Source organism: Rhamphochromis sp. 'chilingali' (genome assembly GCF_963969265.1).
Source record: "Rhamphochromis sp. 'chilingali' genome assembly, chromosome: 9".
Lineage (NCBI taxonomy): Eukaryota > Metazoa > Chordata > Actinopteri > Cichliformes > Cichlidae > Rhamphochromis > Rhamphochromis sp. 'chilingali'.
Window position 1 is genome coordinate 25,810,026 of NC_137936.1, and position 22,339 is coordinate 25,832,364.

The 22,339-nt window shown below is 40.5% G+C and overlaps 2 protein-coding genes across 9 annotated transcripts in view; both read left to right on the plus strand.

Annotated features, from left to right (window-relative positions):
* slmapa (sarcolemma associated protein a) overlaps positions 1-6,514 on the plus strand; it is an 89,819-nt gene extending 83,305 nt beyond the window's left edge. For all 5 annotated transcript variants that reach the window (XM_080890591.1, XM_080890590.1, XM_080890592.1 and 2 more), the window contains one exon: positions 4,283-6,514. Coding sequence is in view for 4 of the 5 variants with exons in the window: in XM_080890590.1 (XP_080746716.1) it covers positions 4,283-4,378 (96 nt within the window). In the remaining variant the exon portion in view is untranslated. The remainder of the gene's footprint in view (positions 1-4,282) is intronic.
* A 3,467-nt stretch (positions 6,515-9,981) lies between these two features.
* The window catches only part of flnba (filamin B a), a 62,558-nt gene continuing 50,200 nt past the window's right edge, over positions 9,982-22,339 (plus strand). For 3 of the 4 annotated variants that reach the window (XM_080891450.1, XM_080891451.1, XM_080891452.1), the window contains exon 1: positions 9,982-10,446. In XM_080891450.1, coding sequence (XP_080747576.1) covers positions 10,155-10,446 — 292 coding nt within the window. In that variant the 5' untranslated portion in view covers positions 9,982-10,154. The remainder of the gene's footprint in view (positions 10,447-22,339) is intronic. The other variant, XM_080891453.1, reaches the window with a different exon arrangement.

Sequence of the window (22,339 nt, forward strand, 5' to 3'; positions counted from 1 at the left end):
CTTCCGATTAGCAGATGACTTAAAGCTACAGCCACCGTCTGTGTACACTATATTACTGTGTTTGTGGCGGGGGAAACACATCCTTGTGGTTGACTGATCTTTAGTGTAGTGTGTTTTGAGGTTTGAAAGCCACAGAAACGCTGCGTTTTAATGAAATGCTTCTTAGCGGTTTTGATACGGCTGACTTATAAGGAGTCATTAAAGGTTTTTACTGAAGCAATGATACTAGATTCAGTCATTATGGAAATTTACTGTTACTGGTTAGTTTAAGGTTGGGAAAATCAGCTGAGACTGAAAGTCACTTGGATGAGTGACAAAATGGTTCTCCCAATGAAAATGCAACGTCCAGATAAGCTGATTCAACTTTACTGTAATTTTCTTACAATGATGATCGAGCATGGATTGAAACAAAGCAAAGAACTGCAGAAAAAATAGACTTTAAAAAAACAAACAAAAACAAAACATAGGTGGCATCCATCTTTTAGATACAGTCTGTGATGGCACTGAGATCTTTAATTAAGCTGCTGCAACATCAGGACTCACCAAGTTGGACACAGCCATTTATTTATTTATTTTATTTTGTTATTTACATGCTCAAAGTGATCTCAGAAAGGTATGTCATGTAAGATCAAAACAAATGATTTCTGAGAGAATTGAAACAAGGTATGTGGCTGTAGTGACTTTATTTTTCTGGAAAAAATGCATAAATAAATCAATCTGCCGATAATCCACCCGTCTCCAAATCCACTGACTAGATGAGAGGAATGTAAACAGCCTGGCTGAAATCGAAGGCACCGTAGGCCTCCAGGGTGTTTAGATGTGTATGATGGATGCAAATTTTGTGTCACCGCTGTACATCTATGCACACTGTACTACTTCAAAGCTTTGCCTACTTTGATAGTTTAATGATCAGGCAAGAAACCATGACCATCCTGGTAATGTCAGTCAGCAACCTAAATTGAAAATCCCAAAAAACACAGTGGAGAAAAAAAAAAGAATCCCAAATTATTATTTTATTTATGTATTTTTTGCATTTAAAAACAAAACAAAAAGAAAGCTTTCATTTTGGTGGGAAAATGTATACAGTACAGTGGGACCGGTGATCTCTGCTCTAGTCTTTAGACTCCATTGCGTGCTAACAGCTGCACCAGGAAGCGTGCGCTTACCTGATTTTCACACAAAAAGGAGTGACGTATTATTGGCTGTGCTGCAGGAGTATGGCTCGTCACAATATTACACAGATCGGTTTTTAACCTAAGCAAAGTTCAGTTGTCAAACTTATTAAAATGAATGAATTACTGTGAGGAGCAGTAACTAGAGCCACGACTAGAGGAACAATAAGTTTCTGTGTTTACCAATCCAGCTGCTGTACACAGCACTGGTGTGAAACACCCGTCACATGCACCTGCGGCTGTTTTCTTAAGCACGATCTGATATCCTCGTGTCGGTGTTGTTCCCACATCATCATAATAAATGTTGTCCCAGGTTCAACATTGCAAGTGACCAATCACATTGTTGTGACATCATACTTTTGCGACTTTGGGAAAAACCGCCTTAAAAAAAAATCGACTTGACTAGCAAGACACCGCCTGATCCAGCAATTTGAATTCTTTGCATTTCAGGATACGGTTCTTTGATAAACGGTAAGCATTATACATGTTGTCCTTGCAACACTGGAATTCCATAAATGAATGAATGGCTTGGCTTGCAAAAGTATGACGTCACAACAATGTGACTGGTCACTTGCAATGTTGAACCTGGAACAATATTTATTATGATGATGTGGGAACAACACCGACACGAGGATATCAGATCATCCGTTTTCTTACTGCAGCTTTACTTCATCATATATGAAAACGTGGCTGTCCCACACTGAAAGCAGCACCTGAACGCCTCCTGTGTAAACAGACTGCTGAACCGCTCACTCCTGACCGTTCACAGTCAGCAGTGTGTTAAAATTTTAAGTTAAGAAGAAGCGAAATGACAGAAATGAAGGGAAAAAAGTTAATCACAGTGTTTTAATGTTTATGTTCAGCCCAGTAATCTTAAATAAATTACAGTGATCCTCCTTTTGATTTGTCACTTTATCTCTCCCCGACCCGAAGAATTCAACAACATTTCAGTTTTATTTTAATTCAAAGAAAAGTCTGTGAGAAATGTAGATGAGCTTAATTCATCTGTGGAAACTTCTAAAGGTCGCCCTTCTGTTTATTTACACTCTGTTCCCCTTTAAAGAGGCGTGCTCTGACCATCGCATCTTAAAGGCTAACCCTCTCCTTCCACCTGCCTCATTCAGTCACTCTCCTCTTCCTCTCCGTTAGGTTTTCGGTGCTTTATTTTAGCTTTCTTTAATTACATGTTGCTGTTCTCTCATGTTTCTTTTTGCAGGGTTTGTTTTTAATTTCATTTATTAATCTTTTTTCTTCTTCTGTGTTCTTGCATCCAGCTGCTGCTTAACTTCAGTTATTTTCATCTGTTACTGGTTTGTTTTTTTTATTGTCTCTTTTTCTGCAGCCATTCTTACTTTCTTTATTTCTGAAGCATCCATCATCACGTCCATCGTGTTTGTGTTGTGTTTGCTGCTTGTTTGTTTATTCGGGAACGTCTTGACCAGTATGCCCAGTTGTTGTTTGCTTTGAGGGGAAAATGTTCTGTAACTTTTCTGTTGTTCTGCTCAGGTAACCTAATTTATTTTGCTGCTTTTTGTTTTTTTTAAATTTATGTTTTTTATTTAATTATTTTTTTACTTGTTTTCTCCACCTGTCCTGAAGTCCCAAAAGATGATATTGATTAAATTTGTTTCCTTTTATCGTTCATACACAAACCAGCAGAGAACTCGAGTAAAACTCGATTGTCCTTGGCAGGGATTTAAAAACTGTTTTGAATTTGAAGCAACACACACTTGGGCCTTAATTACATATTTGGTGCATAAAAGGGAAGTTGCGTTAAGCCCCTATTGGACGTAATCAATGAGGAAATTGTACTTGGCATGTTGACTTGCTTGAGTTAAAACCTTTGTTGTTTCTCACCAAAAATAAAGGATGAATCCTGAAATACCTGAAGGTTATTTGGCTACTGTAAAAATTATTCGTTTTTCTAGATACCTAATAACCTGATTGTAGTTGAAAAGGCCTTTTTTCCCCTTAGAGCTTTTCTTTGACCACAAGTTCAAAGAGCAGCATTTATAAGGACCTTGCAGTGCTGAACTGGCAGCTTTAGTCCCAACGGGCATCCCGTCTTCACATTGAGCTGCTGTCTCAAACTAGTGATGCTTCCTTTAAAAAATCTGCTGCTGTCAGAGGTCACTGTTTTAATTCAAATCTACAAAATTAGACTCAAGGCTTCTCCCTTAAACTAGCAATGTTTTATAGTGAATAGGACTTTTATTGTTTCAGATTGATTAGACAAAAGGTTCCTTTCATTTTTCACCTCTTATTTTGAAACAAACTTTACTATAAAAAGATATTTTTAACTGGTTTTAGTTGTCTTGGAACTACATGAATAAATGAGTGTACATGTTTACACTAGTTTTGATTCCACAGACTGCAAATAAAAGATGGACGCACCCATCGTGATGTCACCCATTGTTCTGTGGGCAATCCATTGATAAAATACTGAATTTGATTAGCCATATTATTCAGATCATGACATTACAAATATTCTGAAGGGGAAGAAGTTTAGCTGACCCTTTTGAGCAGCCTGGGTTTGAAGGCCGTCTGCTCTCTTCCCACTTGTGTGTCAAAAATCTTCCCTGTCCAATCAAATAAAGGCCAAAAAAAGGCCAAAAAATAATGTTAAAAGCTAAGAAACGGCATAAATGTATTTGAGAGGTCCAGTTCAGCCACCTGTTTCTGCGCTGTTGGTCAAAGCAGCCACAGCCTTGAAAATCTCAGCCTCAGTTATTTGAAAAATCCTGTGTAGTTGTCAGAAGCAGCAAACTATCAGAGGTCAAACCTATGTTTTTGCAGCGGGCGCTATAAAAGTTACATTTTTACATTTTAATTGGAGCCAGCCTCAGGTGGACATTTTTGTCACTTACATGCAGTTTGACTGATTCATTTACGTTGTTCTCGTTAAATAACCTTTTTTTTCCTCAATCAGATGAATTTTTGCACGAGAAAAAGAAATTAAATATCATCTTTTGGACTGAAGTGGCTTCTCTTCTTTTGTCTTTGCCTCTGTCCACTTTTACTCGTAATGTTCAAACTAACTTTATTTATTCACGCGTTTCTTCGTCTGTTTTTGTCTCGTGTGTGTTTTTTCGTTCATCTCTCTCCAACAGAGCGGCTGGAGCCCCTGGATGCCGGTCGTCGCAGTGATGGTCGCCGTGACGGCCGCCGTCCTCTACCCCAACCTCTCCAAGAGCAGCTCCACCTAGGACACAAAACACAAGCGAACACACACACGGAGCGCCGTGAGGAGAGCGTCACTGCTTTACTTGTATAAAGTCTAATTGTACATAATTGTAGAGGGATATAAAGGTTGTGGTTTCTACAGAGGACTCAGAAGCTTCTTGGATTATTTTGTTTTGGGTTTTTGTTGTTGTTGTTTTTCCTGCGGCGGGGAGTTTTGTTGTTTTTATTCTCCGCTCTCTCAGCTCTGGTGGGGGGCTCCTTTTTTTTTTTCTTTTTTTTTTTCTTTCCCCCCCCTTTCCCCATTTTTTTTTTTTTGTCTCTCTGCTGATTTCCAGGTAACAAAACGTTCTCCAGCAGGTGGAGCTTCCACATACACACAAAAACCTGCTTAATGCTAACCCGGCGCTTTCCAGCAGCTTCGAACGTCACTGACAGGTAAATCTGTCTGTTTCACCTTTACCTCTGAGGACAGAGTTTCTGAAGAAGAGATGGCTTTTCTTTTACACAGCTCCACATTCAGCTTAAATTTACTTGCTAAATTCTTCAAACCAGCTCGTTGTGTTAGAGCAGATCTAGAGGAGGAGCCACTTTTTCTTGATCCCAGTTTACAGACGTCAGCTGTAATTCACCCAGGGGATGTACCCATCTTCGATTTATACTAATAAATACTTTTTGAATCTCCTTCAGGACACAAAATAACCACACATTTCATTTTAGTTTTCCCTGATAAAATGCCCAAAACAGATGAAACAAGAATTTAAGGCACTTCCTTGATAGCAGCTGTTTCCAAACAGTAACTAAAGGTTAGAAGTGTAGTTAAACCACAGCGGAGGTTTATTTTAGGGCAAGGTTGTAGTACTTGAATGGGCACACCAGTAAAGTGGCCCACGGTGCTGCGACATCCCTCAGCTCCACCGATTGCTACAGTTACTACAATTAAAATGATAAAAACAGAAACGTTCTCTGGTTTCCTGCTAACATCTCAGTTTCACTAGAGTTAGAGTAATTCGAATGCTTTGGGCTTTAAGATCTGTTTTTGGTCAGATAGACGTTCGTTCAGTGACTTCAGGTGTTCTGCCTTAAATGTGAGTTCATGTGACCGTGAATCACATCGGGCTTGAGCAGGTCTGAGTTTATAGACTCGGGGTGATCCTGGCTCTAAGAGCACAAACGAAGCACAAATGATGACGAAGTGCACCATGTCATCGTGATTAACCCGAGGCTGCTGGGAAGCTCTCGCGCTGAAGCAATTTCAGGAAGCTCTGCCCTGTTCTGCTTTCAGTCGGCCATGTTGGATGTCTAACTTGGCGTTTTCTCTGGGGTTATTTTCATTTGTTTCTGTTTGGGGAAATTCTGGGGTCTGAGTTGAAACTTGAAGCCAAATTATTGAAATAAAATCTGATTTATTTTGTGTTGGGTTTACTTTTTTCTTTCTCCATGTTGGGGGCACAGAGAAAAGGGGTCAAAGTGCCTCTGATGTAACTAACACCACACTTTGTGTATGTGTGCAGACACACACACACACACCTCCCCTGATATATACACACACACACTTGGTTTGACAGTCAGAGGTTGCTTTTTCCAGGGCTTTCAGCTTAATCACAGCTCTTTAAATGTCTGAGAATTTCCCAGAATTCAGATTAACCGACTATACAACACCCGAAGAGCAAAGTTTAAAAGGAGGAACAAGAAAATTTGTAAAAAATGTTTAACGGGCCAAATATCAAAATCTATTCATTTTTTTAATGACACACAAGACGTCAGACCTCTGATGAAATATTTTGAGAGACATTGAATCATTTCAAAGTGTGTGTGTGTTGGTAGACAGGGATGTGTGTGTGTGGGTTCACAGTCTGGACTCTTGAGCAGCGTTCGTCATCGTTCGTGTACTCCGTTTCGTCTCAGTGTTTAAAAAGAACTAAAATAAGACAATGAACAAATACTCCTGATGTGTAAAGAGAAAAAACACTACAGAACAGAGAGAGAATTGTAAGATAAAATGTTATCGACTGATGTGCTACTAGACTTATTTTGTTAAAACTGTTTAGAGATATGAGAGGGAGCTATGTAGAGAATATGATGAGGATGTATTGAATATGCAGAGCGATGTTTGGATTAAAGTTGTAGCAAGCTGACCCACCAAACCTGCTTCCTGTGTCTTTATTCACAAACACTCAGAGATGAACTCATTTTGGGTCAATATAAATACTTCAGAAGGTTGAAACTATCCTGTTTTTTCCCCATCTGGCTTCTGCATGCTGTTATTTTGAAATGGCAACAGCAGGAAGGACATTACAAAGGGATTTTTACTGTAACTGCTCACAAGATTTAAAACTGCATCGTGTAGAGATGGTGTGCACTTTGTGGTTCTGAATTAAATGCAAATAAGACACTTTAAATATTAATGTTTCCAGATTCTTGAAGACTGTTGTGTTAAAGAAAACATAATTCTCTTTAATCCATTTTTACTAGATTAAAACACTGCAAGAAGAAAGGTAAAGATCAGTATGAATGCCTTCATATCTGAAAAATCTCTAGATTGGAGCATTATATTAAACTGATTTGTGAATTTGAATGATTTTATAGTGCACAAACAACTCCCAAGTACAAGAAAATGTTTATAAAATATGTAGTTTGATCGATACAGGATTAATGAAGTGGCTTTTTTTAAGGGAAACTAATGTTAGAGTAAAGTTTTCAAGACAAAATTATCTCAAAGTTGTTAAAGTTGCTTTATCCTTAAGAAAAATCTTGAAATATCAGCACCTAAAATCCAAACGTGTGCTGCTACAAACCCTTAATTTATTATTTTTACTTTTGTTTCATTAAAGTTACAGAATTGCAGTCAAGTATCTCTGGTTGAATCTTCAGAGAAAAAGAATAAACATCATATCATAGTCATGTTTTCTTTTTGTGTGTTTACGTGTGTTATTATATACAGCTTTTCTATGACGACAACCAAGAAAGATGCCTAAAAATAAATTATTGGTTGATGTATATATGTTTTCACGTGCTATATGTTCATGTTCCTCTGTGTATGGTTGTTTATCAGGGTGATGAAAACTCAGAGCAAAAACCTAAAATAACAATATTTTGTCCTCTTGAAAGTGAACACATCACATAATTCCCATGTTCAGACCCCCCCCCCTTTTTTTTTGTTTTTGTTTTTAGGTATTAAGATGTTTGAAATGAAAATTAAAGTTCTGCGATCAGATGTAATTTTTTTTCACTCTTGTTTGGGTTTCCATAAAATCCTAAAACCCTATAATGAGGTGTGATAGGAGGACCAGGATGCATGAGACAACAGCTGGCCGCAAAAGAAATGATAAACTTTATTGGTGGAAACAGAAGTCCAAAAGGGCACAATGGGCCAAAGCCAGCACTGCAAGCAGATAACACATGGAAAATAACCATTGGTACAACAAAAGGACCTGAAAAAGCAAGAGATGATGCAGTTTATACTGTACACAGAAGACCAACTGACCCAAGAGGACAGAATCAGAGAGGAGCAGCCAATCACAGAGGAGGAAAAGGGGCAGGAAGTAAAAACAGGAGGAGACACTAACCTTCAAAGTAAACCAGGACATTACTGAAAGATAACACTAGGGAAACTAGAATAATACAGAAATCAAGACAAGAACTGAAACCTATCAGTAGAACAACTGTAAAGTCAAAAAGGAACAAAAAGAACCAAAAAACAAAACACTTGAAAACCCTGGAACTATGGCACGCCAACTCCTTATAAGAAAAATAAATCACTTTATTTTTGCTCTGCAGAAGAAATCATCCATCTGATAAAATCCAAACATCATGTTCTGAGCTGTAAGCCTTCCTCCGTGGGTGGAACCTGCTCACACCAACGTTTATGGACACTTTTCTAAGAAGTCTCTTGATTTTGTGTTTTGCTACTTGGAGCACCTCAAACCGAGTGCAGTTTACTTCTCTCCCAGGTTTCTCCATATCAAGAGAAGCCTGAGATCTTTCCAGAACAATCTTCATCTAAAAAACACTGCAGGTCAAGTGAGTTTGAGGTGAACTGTCCCTTTAAGGCAGAGTGAGCTGTAGGTGATGTAATGCAGACATGAAATAATGAAGAGAAGCAAAGGTTGCACAGTTAGACAACACAGGTCTGGACTTGCATATGAGTGTGTGTGTTTGATATAAGCTGAATGTCGTCACACAACAAACACGCATCAATCATCTATCCGGAGCATGATGTCACCTTTTATGAGATGGTTTCAACATGCAGACAGAATAAAAAGTACTCATATTTCTGTCTGTCTGATTCTGAGTCAGAAGAAAAGAAAAGTAAGACACGATTTGATTCAGGTAAAACTTAAAATACTGGGACATGGGCAGAGGGAGTGTTTCATAACAATAAGCTTCTTATAAAGTGGGGGAGGCCAAACGGTCACTGGACACATGTGGTCACATCTGGTGCTAATAAAGTGGATCATCAATCAGCATCACATGGGATAATCACTGCAGTATTTACAGAGCACAGACAAGGGCGTGTAGATGTGCTGCAAAGCAGAGATAAGTCAAAAAGAAATAAATGTGGAAAAAACAGCTGGGAAATTCTCAGAGTCTAAAGGAGCTTAAACCAACTGAAATCAGTGTTTTTATAAACTTACCCCAAAGTCATAAACTTAGATAAATCTTAGTCTTAGCTTTATGGACACAGACTGTAAATAAAAGATGGACGTAGCAGCAGTGACATCACTTATCTGTTAGTGAAGTCCTGCTATGAAGCCTCTGTCCGAGGGTTTTCATCATAAATAGCTTAGCCTTTTGAAATGAAGACTTGACGAACGAGGATTGGTACTAACTATTAAACCAGTGAACGCTGCATCCTTATTGGCTGATCAGAGTACTCTCCATCCTCCTGTTTCACTCTCATAAAGAATGATATACACAAAGTATTGTGTAGTACTCAGTAATAGTAGCGCCTGAGCTACTATAAAAAAAATGAAGGGCAGTTTCCACATAGTGTTATACACAAAAGGAAATAACCAGTGGAATCGCCCTCTGCTGGACAGAGTTCAGGTGTAAGGCACTTACACTCACTGGAAATAAACTGAAGGAAGTAAGCAGGACCAAACCCTCTGCTCTCCACTCCAAAAAATATTTAATGTGCTGGAAATCTTTTTTGCTACAATTTCTCCACAATGAACAAATAAATGGGAAATGCTTTGAGTGTTATGAAGGTCCATCCTCTCACATGTAACCTTGCCAGACCACAGTAATAAAAAGGTAAGAGGGCTTAAAAATGCTGGAAAAAATAAAGCCTCGAATTTCAACCCACCCAAATGGATGTGTGAGGGCCTGAAACTCAAATGAATGAAGGTTTATGCAAAATAAATAACTAAATTTACAGAATGTGAGGTGAAACTCATTGACACAAAGGTTATTAACTAGAAGAAATATGAAATTATGTTTTTACATGTATTTATATTCAAACCGAATCTATAACTACTCTGTGTGTAGTGTCTGCATCTGTGTCCAAGGTGCGGAAAATAAATAGACTTTAATGGACTTCAATGCCGTTGGGAGGCGGTAAAACGTCGCTGACGGTGACTAGCAACTCAGACAAACGCGAAGAAGAAGAAGAAGAAGCTGATTAATCCGAGCAGCACCTGAACGCAGCGGCATTAGTGCGGAGAAAGTTCAGACCGAGCTGCAGCAGCTCCGAGGAAACAACGCGGCAACACAGCAGGCTTACCGGTTAACTTTCTGTAATTTCTTACCCATCTCCGTGCCAGAAGACTTACACACAGTCAGCGAGGAAACTTATCAAAGATGCCGGCCACAGAGAAGGACCTGGCGGAGGACGCTCCGTGGAAGAAGATCCAGCAGAACACCTTTACCCGCTGGATCAACGAGCACCTGAAGTGCGTCAACAAGCGGATCGTGGATCTGCAGCTGGACCTGGGCGACGGCCTGAGGCTCATCGCCCTGCTGGAGGTCCTCAGTCACAAGAAGATGTACAGAAAGTACCACCCGAGGCCCACCTTCAGGCAGATGAAGCTGGAAAACGTGTCGGTGGCTCTTGAGTTCCTGGAAAAGGAGAACATAAAGCTTGTGTCCATAGGTGAGTACCGGGTCCATTCATTCATCTGGAAGCTTCCTCCTCAGCTGTGCGCCTCCGACAAAACTTTGTAACATAATAAAAGAGTCCGCACACGACAGGGATACTGGAATATCCAATATTTCTTCTCAGAGTAAAGTTTTCATCCAGTTTTCACTCACTATTCCAGGTTTAAAGCCTCATCGCCCCGTCTTCTGTCCTGGAATGCACGGGCTACCATTTAAAATTCAGGCATTTTATATCTTTGGCTTTTCTATGCGAGAACAAACGTCGCACCTGACTGCAAATGCAGATTTTTGATAATTTTGGACACACACTTCAATTCGGCAGAGATTTTTAACCCAGATAGCGCAAATATTCTCTGTAAAATATCAGATTTGTAAGTTTCACGGCGCCGCTATTGCCCGCTTGGTAGCGTTTGGTTAGCAAGGTGAGGCATTGGGGAACTTGAGTCTCTTAAAAGCTGATAAAGTTCACCATTATGCACTCAAAGTAAGCCTGTAGCGAAAGGTAGAAGAAACGTTATTGCTTAAATTATCCGTAATTTAATAAATTCACATTCCCGGTGGCTTCTGTACGTGTAGAGCAGTGTACGACAAGAACTCCTTGCAAAACGTCGTCGATAAATGATCTTTTTAATAATGTCGCGCGTTTATCTGCGATATTAAAGTAATGTTGAATCGATTTAATAAAACCTTTAGAACTAGCGGATGTCCTTTAATTCGGCGTAAAGTCATCAAAAATACTTGGACTGCTTTTTAAATTTAGGTTATTTTTATTTATTTTAACGTTTAAATCTGGGTCGTGTGAGAGTCGTAGAAACGTGGGTGTAAACTTGGCCTTGGCATTCAGGGTAATTTCTGATTAAGTGAATGGTTTTGTTTTGTTTTTCTGTCAACAGCAGCGTTAAGTGACAGATTTCTGAATTGAGTTTGGCGTGTTGTGGGTGCAGAGTGTGTTTTTAATGAGCAGTCTCCCACAGAGGTGAGGACACACCTGTGTTAATGAGGCCGACCTCGTGGAGAACTCAAGTCTCCTCAAATATTTCACCCTCGGACTCAAAGAAATCAAAGTCAGAGCTGAATGATGTTCAAGAGCTCTTTCCCCCCTTTCCAGTTTTTTTTTTTTTTTTTTTTTTTTTTGATCTGCTTTGCAGTCATTCTGCTTCGTGTTCTTTACAAGCTGCTCTTTGCTGGGTGACTAACCACACCTGAATTTAATTTCCATTGTTTGTAGTTTACGTCCCTTTTGTAAATAGTAGATTTTTGTTCCCTTAAGGTAATGTTTTAGAGGGTTAATCATCACTCATGAAATTGATGAGTCAGTGGGGAGGAAATGGATATAGATAGATATAGAGGAGAAAATAAATTTAATTTTTTTGCGCTAAAAAATGCCATGCAAATTTCTGGTTTCAGCTTCTTGTATTTGAATATCTGGATTTTGGTTATTGGTGGGACTTTGGTAAAACTTTGATCATAGCATCTGAGAGAAATGGATTAAATAATTCGATCTGTGGGTTTTTGTTCTCCCCTTTTCACTCGTCATGAGTAATCTGGACAAAAAAAAAAAATTTGTGTTCTTTTAAAAAGAGAATTTTATTGATGTTTCACTGACTAATGCTTTTCCTTCAGACTGAGAAGTGACCCAGTGATCTAGGAAGTTGGGGGGGGGGGGAGGGAATTCCCTCTGCTTCTCTTTTAGCTTGTTTTGCACATCTCATCTCAGTGCTTGGCGATTCACTGCAAATCTAAATGCTCTAAATAATTAGATTAATCAGCATAAACTTGATGAAGCAAGAGTACCTGTCCCTGAAAGTTTGGAAAAACAAAAGCTCGTTACTCCCAGGACACCTTTTTGTTCTTGTACCTGAGTTTTCATTTATGAAATGAATGAAAATGAGTTAAACTCATGGTCTCTGGATCCTCTGTGCATATGGATGGTTATTTCTGCTCTCTGAGACATTTTAAGGTGTTTGGTGTCAGGTAGAGAGCTGCTTAATTGGCTCTCTGCTCATGTTTTTTGAGGGTGCTGAGCTGTTTTGCTGTTCATACTGGTGTAAATGGTGGACAAAATAACAGAAGAATCTCTCCAATCTTTCATAGAGGTGTATTTTCTTTATACATTTTTTCCCCATGAGTTTTAGCTCCCTCAGTTTGGCTTTCACACATTCATAACAGAAAACCTACATTTAAAACAAACTGGAGGCATCATGTATGAAAGTTGGACCTTCTCCCAGCTGTTATGGGAATTGTAGTCAAACTGGTCAAAGATTTTTCTTTTTTACTCCTGTGTTTAAAAAAAAAAAAAAAAAAAAAAATCTCAACATTTAAAATGTGAGATTTTAATCCCAAACAAACTGAAAGAAGAATTTAGTCATCTGCACCAACACTGGTATTTTCAAATTTCCATCCCAGCAGTGCCGAGTAAAGCGGCGGCTGCCGTTTGATTTTCACTAAATGCGTTTGCACTTTGTGCACTGGCTTCACTCCTGTCCTCCGAGGTTGGTGCCCATCCTTGGTCTGTGTCAACGAGCTGATTCACAGCCTGAGTCAGTGTCATCTCTGAGGCAAAATGATCTCATCTCCTCCCTGTGGTTACCTGTTGGCAGGACCAGGTGTGTGTGCTTTGTGATGTGACGAGTAGTCTGGGTTCTTGTTTCCCAGACGGTGAGTTTTGGTCTTTTCATTGGAGCTGCGTTCAGTCCAGCACGACATCCTGTTCAAGAATCGTTCAGTTAAACAAAACACAAAACGTGACACCAAGTCGAGTCAGTGCCAGTATTTCATTGTACTTGTACAATGACAGAGGGCTATTCTAGCCTTTTCTATTTTTATAAGTGTCATACTTTAAAGGCTGAAAAGGGCATAACAGACAAAAGTCACTAATATTTAAACTAATAATAATAATAACAAAAACACAGAAAAATAAGAGTCCTTGACAAACTGACAAAATGTTTATCTGCCGTTTTCACCTGAAGGTCACCTGCCTGTTCAGCTCTTATAAATAGCACCACTACTTACATGAACGCTTAAACGGCACGTTGACTCTGGTTTTGTGGAAGTGAAGCATGTCCAGATCTCAGACAGGCCATTTGGAGCTGATCCAAAACCACCTTCTTGCACGTCTGGTTGTTCATTTATGCGCAGCGCTCCAGCTGCTTTCACTTTTTATTGTTCAGCTGCAGTCTGAAGGGCGTGCCATCTGTGGCACAGGTAGTACTGGCTCGTTTTAAAAGTCGTGTTTCGCAACACATGTAACATCTCACAAATGTTTGCATGTCAGTGCAATACTCGGTAGTCTGAGTTCACTGTGACGCATTTTACAGAAAGTCCACACGACATCAGTGTGAAAATGTGCTCAGGTCCCACCTGGACGTCTAAGAGGCTCCGGTGTGTTTTCACAGGTGCCGACAGCTTGTCAGATACCTCACCACCATGACAGGTGGAGCATATGAGCCAAGTAGGAAGGGGTGAGGGAGGGCAGGCGTGTGGAAGCTCGGTTAGGCCATGTCCACACTCATACGCTTTCGTTTGAAAATTCATCTTTTTCTCTCAGATTTGGCCTTCCGTCCACACTGAGACGGCGTTTTTGGTCAAGGAAAACTGAGCTTTTTGAAAACGCTCTCCAAAGCAGATACATTTGAAAACATTGTTTTCACGTCAGTGTGGACCACGAACCTGGAGCCTTTTCGAAAACGATGACGTATTTTAGTCATGTGTTGCAGTCGTGACCAATAAAACTAAGATTACGCAGAGCGTTTTTAGACAAACGCCATTTTCAAATTTATCCAGATTAGTGTAGACATAGCCTTAAACTCATCACCCTCTCACCTGCACACTTTCACTCCATTTACGTGTTTGCGTTAAGGGTCTGCACCTGAGACCACGCCACAAAAGTGCAGCGCATGTTTTGCGTCTCGTGTGGAGGAAACTCTTAAATAAAACAAAAATGGAGCACAAAGTTTCACTAAACCTATCTGTTAAGATTAAAAATGTCTTATTGAAAGATTAGGGAAGAGTTTACTGGTCCTAAACTATAAATGTCAAAAAGGAAAGCTGAAAAGTCACCACAAAGTGACTTGTCACCCATCATTAAGGCAACCTCCCCTTTAGCCTTAATGATGGGTTTTCACAGTTCAGTATATATCAGTAGTTTTTTGTGTTTTTCAAAGGGAAGCTACACTGCAGCAACGACTCTTTTAACTTCTGATGCGCAGACAGTTATTTTGTTACATGAGCAGGCTGAAATATGCCAGAAACCACTGGGTTTTTGAAAAGGTTGCTCCCACTCTGCTTTCAAAGGGTTAAAACTCAGTCGGTGAGCAGCTGGTTAGGGTTTGGTTGAAGGAGAAACTACAGATTCAGTGCAAGCTTCAGGGACAAGCTAATTTCCCACCACAAAAAATAAGTGGTGAGCTGAATAAAACTGAATTTCCTCCAATGCCGATGTGACTTACTGCATACTGGAAGCTCGTTTCCGTCACAGAGGCGAGGCCATCTCAAAGCTCGTAGCTCATATCACGACCCAGCCCCATAGTTAGGAAACCCTTCAGCAACCAGAAGTGACTCCACACGGAGTTGCTCATCAGACTGGGAGGGTGGAGAAGACAGACTGGCATGTGGCCAAAGTGATGTAACTCCACATCCTTTTCAGCTCTGTTAATGTATTGCTGTGGTGTGGGGACCCCTGAAGAAGGCCCCTGGCTTTTGTCTCTAATGCACACTGAATATTTTCAGTGCGTGCGACCTCTTCAGAGCTTGAATGCACTTTGTTTAATTTTAAGTTTTGGTTCAGGGACAGCTGCCGCTGTGCTTTCAGGCTCTCTTCTGCCTCTCCTCGAGCTCCAGGCAGATCAATAGTTCCTCAGTCGACTGCTTTCAGTGACTGCTGGGGTTCAGGGCATCTGTGTCATGTTTAAACACCAAATGTCACAGTGGTAGCAATAAAGCACATCGATAACACCACAGCTGCTCGGTTTTGTATGCTTAGATTCTCACCGCAATCTTAAATTTTCTGTCTTTTATTTAATTTGCCAAAGAAATTTCCTTTATCATAAAATCAGAATTGGAGTGACTTGAATCTTATTTACGACCTTGGTAAACACTTTCCTGATTAGTTTATTGTCTGAATAGCTGGTTTCAAGTCTCACTGACAGCATGGTGATGTTGATTCAATAAATATTGCCTCCTCATTAGTGCTCGAAGAGGATAAAGCAGGGTATGATTTTTAGAACAGGCCTATCAGTTTTCAAGCAGTGTCACAGAGAAGGTGTTTGTAAGCAGGAGGATGGAGTCACACAAGTTACCTGGACTTTGAACTGAGAGATCACGAGCTTAGCCGTCTAGACGTTAAAGTCATTTGATTGTGGCGTAGTTTGTTTTTTCTTAACCTCTGGCGATTGGAAACTCGTACACTGGCGTCAGCTTGAAGATGTAGTTATTTCCTACAGAGCTAATGTCACACCAACAATGCTAAATTTGGGTTGGCTGACCAAAAAAGACGAAGGGAAAAAAAGCACTACTTTGTACAGCAGCGGGTTTCCTCCTCAGCTGGCAGCAGAGCAGCAAACACAGGAACACCCACCGGTTTCCTGGCGTATTTTGTCTTTGTGCCTCTGCCCCCATCCTCTGCATCTCAGCTTCCACTTAATTCAGCTATGCATCGTGGCCTTTAGATATGCCGGACAATCAAAGTGAAATCACTCATATTTAACTCCTAATAGTTTACGGAATAACTATTAAGCTTCGTTAGGCAGTGCAACCGCAGTGAAACCCTACAATCCTACCAGATCCGGGCTTAAAAGCAGAGGCAATAGAGTTTTTTCAGTGGTAGCTCCTAATCTTAGGAGCAACTCACCTTTTCACATATAAGCTGCCCAGGCCCTCAACACTCTTAAAAACTTATGTGGATAATAAAAGCCAGTATATGCTGCTCAGCAAGTCCCAAAAACAAGCAAGAACAGTCTCTTATTTATTTGGTTTGTTTGGTTTTTAAGTGTATATTGTGTTTAGTGGTTATTTTATAGTGTACATTCTCTTTAACTGGTAGACATTTGGTCAACTGAGGTTGTTTAAAATGTGCTTTAAAAATAAACTTTGACTGGACTTGAAAGTTGAACTTCTGTGTATGTGTGAATGAATACATTTAATGCAGCCGGCTAAATGTCTGGTCCAGATGACTAATTTGTTTCTGCAGCATGGTTCAGGTGAAAACTGTTCATGAAGCTGGAGCTTGCGAAGTTGCCGTGTTGTAACGCTTTTTCTGCAGGTTCCCGAATCTCTGCAGAGGCCGTGTTTATCCTCTGACAGGAGTTTGATTTAAGAAGCAAATCTTTACCGCCTTAGAGAGAAATCTATCCCTGAATGAACCTTGTGTGTCTGTTTGGAGCTGGAATCATCATTCTGAGATTGCGACACCTTATATGCACACTTTCTTTGCCTACCTCTTTTTGGACATTGGCCAGTGAGTTGAGAGGTGTTGTGTACAAAAGGCGTTGGCCCATCCACTTGTGCAGACCGGTGTGCTGCATCATGATTGGGAAAGCTGATGGATTTATGGAGTAGCTGTGACGTGATCAGTTTAAGTTGGAGAAAAACATCTGGATTATCTTGCTCATCTGTTAATCCTATGTTGGCTAAAACAGTTTGAGTCACTGGGGCTTCTTAGCTGTTCTTTGCCTTATACACATTGTGACACAGTAAATGGTAAATGGCCTGTATTTGTATAGCGCTTTTATTAGTCCCCCGTGTGTGCAGACAGCGCATGCTCATTAAAACATGCTTGTTTGTACAAGTAGTTCTTCTCTGCTTCAAACTGCTATAAAGATGGGCCATGTCTGACCATGAGGGGCATCCAAACAGTAGAAAGATGGCCGAAAGGCAATAGTTTCAGGCAGTTGAACCCAGGGGATGTGTTGTGGCCCTGAATGAAACAAATGGCATTAGTGTGAACTGGGAATCATGCAAAGCTTATAGACTAACAATATGGAGTTGGAAAAAATCACGATGGGTGTAATGGAGGTGTTGCGTTGTTATTAGCAGTTTGTGTACATCTAGTTTATCAGGTTTCTGCTGAGGCTGAAACGAGGAATAACTGCATGGAAAAACAAATTTAGGATTTGGAAACACTGGATGGAAATCTGTGTAAAACCAGCGTGAATGCATAACAGAAGTGCTAAACGCCACCAATTAAACAAACCACCTGGGACAAATTGTAAGGCGAGCAGAGGTAAGTATTTAGCCTTGAGCCAAATACTTTTTTTTAATCTTTTTTTTTTTAAATTTTTTTTTATACATGTCCAACATTAAAGCTGCATAAATGACTTGCAGTGCATATAATTACCTTGAGTGGCTTTCCTGCTACTGGTGTGACTCAAGTGTGAAAACTAAACACACATCTGAACAAAAGAACAACTGTTTGGATAAATTCACACGCTCTGCATAACATTTTATGTTTAAAGTAAAATGCAGACGAGACGGGTACCTCGATGGTTGCATGCTGTGAAAGATAAATAGCTACATTGCTACCAGGATAACCTTGCACCAGAGCACATAAGATAGTGGTGCTTCTTTCTCTAGGTGTAGCTTTAAATATTCACAGCCTTGCCTTCAGAGTGACAGTTCTGTCACTTGAGCAAAATTTAAGTTCTAAATAACGTTTTGCTTTTATGGAAGCCTGAAATGTCTCTGCTTCCTGTTTCTAGTGCAGCTTTTGTGTAATTGCACAAAATCATATAATGGAAGCTTGTGTTTTGGAATGGAGAAGTAGCTGTAGTCTGTTTTATGTCCCTGTCTGATCATTACTAACACTCTACAAGCTAGCATTGCTTGCATGCTCTTCTTAGCCTGTGCTTGCCCCGATTAGTGTTTCTTCATTTATTGTGTCAGGAATATGACGTCACCTGTGCTGGTAAATTTAGTTGAATAATCCTGCCTTCAACTGGTTTCTGTCCCCGTTTGCAGTGCTGTTCTACATCTGCCTCAGTGTGAGAGGAACCAGGTGAGAACAGGCCTGACGGGATCTGTAGCTTTCAGGTGTGACCTTAATCAGGCGGCGTGACCTCTTCTACATGCAGAGTTAACCCTGTGGTGCCTCCAGGCCCTGTTTTTCCAAGAACAACCCCAGCTTTCAGTGGGAGAATTTTTCCACTTCTGTTTGCATTTTCAGAATGTCAAACTTTCCTGGTTGTTCAATCGGCAGCAGACAATCAGTCCTGCTTTTTGTTTTGGGGTTTTTTGTGCTCTTTCGAGTCTTTGTTTCTCATGTCTCACAACAGATGTGAGATGGTGTGAAATCTTTATACTTTGATCTACTGTTAATCAAAATGCCCCACACTCACAGTGAAGGGACTGAAACGGTTTATTAAAACAAAGAACTAATTGTTTCCTCCTCTTGTCCTGCTCGATGCCACGCCTAATTGACAGTATACCTCAAAGATTAAAACTGTTCTGCAAAAGATGCACTGCTGTGTCCTCTGTTGGCTCCTGTCATCCAGCTACATTTTAGGAAATTATTGTACTCGAGCATGGCGTACTGAGGTTGACTGTTAGGTCATGGGCGGGATGGAGACACAAATGAGGGGAAAAATGAAAAAATCCTGCTTTTATCCTTTGCTTCACCTAGCGTGACCCCCTGAATGTGACTGATCAGACATGGAACTCAATAGAGTTCAGTAAACTCATAGAAGACCTCAACACACTTGTTGTATGACGTTTAGTGAATTCAGAGCTGCCACACTTGTATAAAAAGAATCGCCTGTATTGAAAGTGTTAGTCTTTCTGGACCTTGACACAAAGTTGGATCTGCAAGATTAGATTTCTTCTTGTCCTGCTGTTTTTACTGCTACCTGCGTGGAAGGACGACTGACTGGAATGCCTTAGGACTCTGGGAACTGTCACAGGAAAATGTTGACTAATGTTTTGAAAGTTGGGGGGAAAAAACTCATCTAATGCCACCTGGAATAGCTAGCTTTTTACACCGAAACTGAGTCCTTCTGACCCAAATATACAATATTGTATATGTGTAGTCTGTACCCTTCAGTATCTTAGACAAATGTTCACTTTTTCTTTTGAGTGCGCAGCAATTACGTTTACATCCAGTCAGGCTTCTGCTTTTCTAAAAATGTTCCAATGAAAGAATTTAAAACTTGACACTTCCTGGAAAAACGGGAGTCGAGACTTATTGATTCTGAGTCTTGACTTTGTACTAAATGGATTTGACACTCCTGTAACATGACTAATCATTGACAGATAAATCCATAATGAAGATGCGCATCGTCTTCATATCTGCTGACGAGCGTCGGGCCGCTCTCGGCGCATTTAGTGCTGCCTCCCTCGGTGAGATATTAGCTAATCTGCTGGCTGGCTGCTCCTCTCTGGGAGCAGAAACCTCACCGTGCACGCACTCTCACACTCTTGAGTTCACCCTTTCTCTTTTGGCCATTTGTTGCCATGGTGATGTGTATCAACAACAGTCCACGTCCAGCTCGCCTCGTTGAACTCTGACAGCTGATAGATGTTTGGTTTCTGTCTGCCAGGTCTCGGTTTAAAGTTCAGGCTTTGACACAGATTTCTGGATGTTCTGTTTCTGACGTGTTTTCTGTTTTCATTTTTGTGTGTTAGTTTACCACTCTAAACTTTTTATCAGAGCTCAAAACACAGATAAGAGAAACGGCTGTCAGTCGAAGAGTCACTGAAGCACAAACTCTGAAACTGTTCATGCACGTCATGTTACTTGCGGTTTTTATAATCTTCCGCCGGCCTGGACCTGATCATAATCTTGATGCCAGCAAAACTGGCGAGTACATTAATGGGAGAAACGCAGCTGTGTGAGAAGATCATCTCGACAAACTCAGCTGTACATCTAAAGGACAAAGGCCACTCTTTCGTGGATGCCAGAATTCACACTTTGGACTGAGGAGACGGTTGGTTTGAAAGACGAGCGAAACGGGCCGTCTCTGTCCCCTGAATAACACAAACTCACAGCCACCTACAAATGCAGACTTGAGATCCCTTCTCAAGCATCTCAACCCCAACTCGCAACTTGTGTCAGGTGACCTCAATAGTTTATGTGACTTGGTGGGATATCTACTCGTTTAACCCGAAACCTCTGGTGGTAATGACGCCCACCTTTTTCCACGCTGTCTGATGTGATAACACAGATGATCAGTAATGGGTCAATGACCTTCTGTAGGGTTCATACCTTAGGGTAAATACATGGGACTCGCCACCTTTTTTGGTTTTAGAACTTAAGTGACTGGACTTAAGTATTTTCCTTTTAAGCTCGTAAGATCACCATGACCTGAATAACTGAGAATCAGCCACACCTTATGCTTAATGCAAAGGGTGGACATGACCACTGTGGTGTCGGCATTGGAGTTTTGGCTGCTGTAAAATTTTTATTTATTTTTAAAGTCAGAAGTGACCATACCTGTACAAGAGGGTCAAGTTATCAGCTAACACTAGCAACTACTACTGACAGGTTCACTAAGATGGCATGTACTGATGCCACTGGCCGATATTTCTGCTGCTTATTAGCTTTGCCATCTAAATGTTGAAAGATCGCATGAGGCACTGAGACTTTATAGAAAGTCTCTGACCGAGATTTCTTAGTTTTCCTGGAATAATGGGGAAAACATGACTGCAAAAAACCAAACCAAAACAGTGCAGCAGCATTGGTACCCAACCATCCTGACTCTGATTAGTTCACAGTAATTCAAACTGTAATATCCTCATTTATGTTCGGTTTCAGCCACAGACTCTCTCTGTGATTTTTGGCTCACTGACAGACTTTCTTAAGGTTAGTTATTCAGTGGCTCCAGAATGAACACTTTCATAGAAACCAGAAATGGCTGAAACTGAATTGGTGACATTGTTGTTGAGTCTCATCACTGTGAAGAACAGTCGGTATCGAGGCAAAGATGGAGGTGTGGGGGCTGAACGCACACACACAGAGGAGTGATTGATAACACTGGCAGAAAGGCCTCAAGGTCGGGCCAGTGAGACGCATTCTTCCTACTTGTCATGGCAACCTCAGTAAACAGAGCTGCTGATTGGCCGAAGTAACCTGAGGGTGGCGGATGAGTATGGGTGTTAATAAACAGGAAGTGTCACGTAACTTGGAGCATTAGGAGCATGCCTCATGATGTGTTCAGGTACCATGAGAAAGGTCAGAGATTGTTCTGTGAGGAAATGCAGGTGACGTTGCAGCACACGGGAATCACAACCTTACAGAACATTTAGTCACTCTTTTTGTAGCATCCAATTAAAGAAGTATAAAAAATTTATCTGAATAAATGTGCACCTCTTCTTGTCATTTCTGATCATTTAATGAACTGTATGTGATACTTGTATAAATCAGAAAACTGGTGTAAAATTATTACAGTATTTGATGGGAGCAGAAGACTTTCTTCAGTGTGTTCAGGAAAGAACTCTTGTGAGATGTGATGGTAGAAGTTCTGTGACAGAAACCAGGTAATGCTTTTCACTTTGTCTTTGGCTGATCCTCTCCTTCAGCGTTATCCCCATATACACTTGGGGACCACTTTCAGTATTGAATGTTTTGGATTAGATGCGTTCAATCTGTTGTGGATGAAATGGAGACCTGCCAGTTTTCTCTAAATGCATTCATATACAGTATCGAGCTATCCTACTGTCATTCAAATGTAAGTGGGTGGATATCAGTTTGAGTTCTTGATGTGCTCTGAGGGACAAAGACCTTGCATCAGGCCCGTTGTCTCGGATACCCAATCACTCAATGGGTGATCCAAACATCTGTTCAGTGCATCCTTGCCTGAAGGATCTAGTGATGAGCTGGTCTACCTTTTGAGCCACAGCTGCCCATCGATCTTTGGTGTTCATTACATTTAATAATAAATAAATAAATAAATATTAAAAAA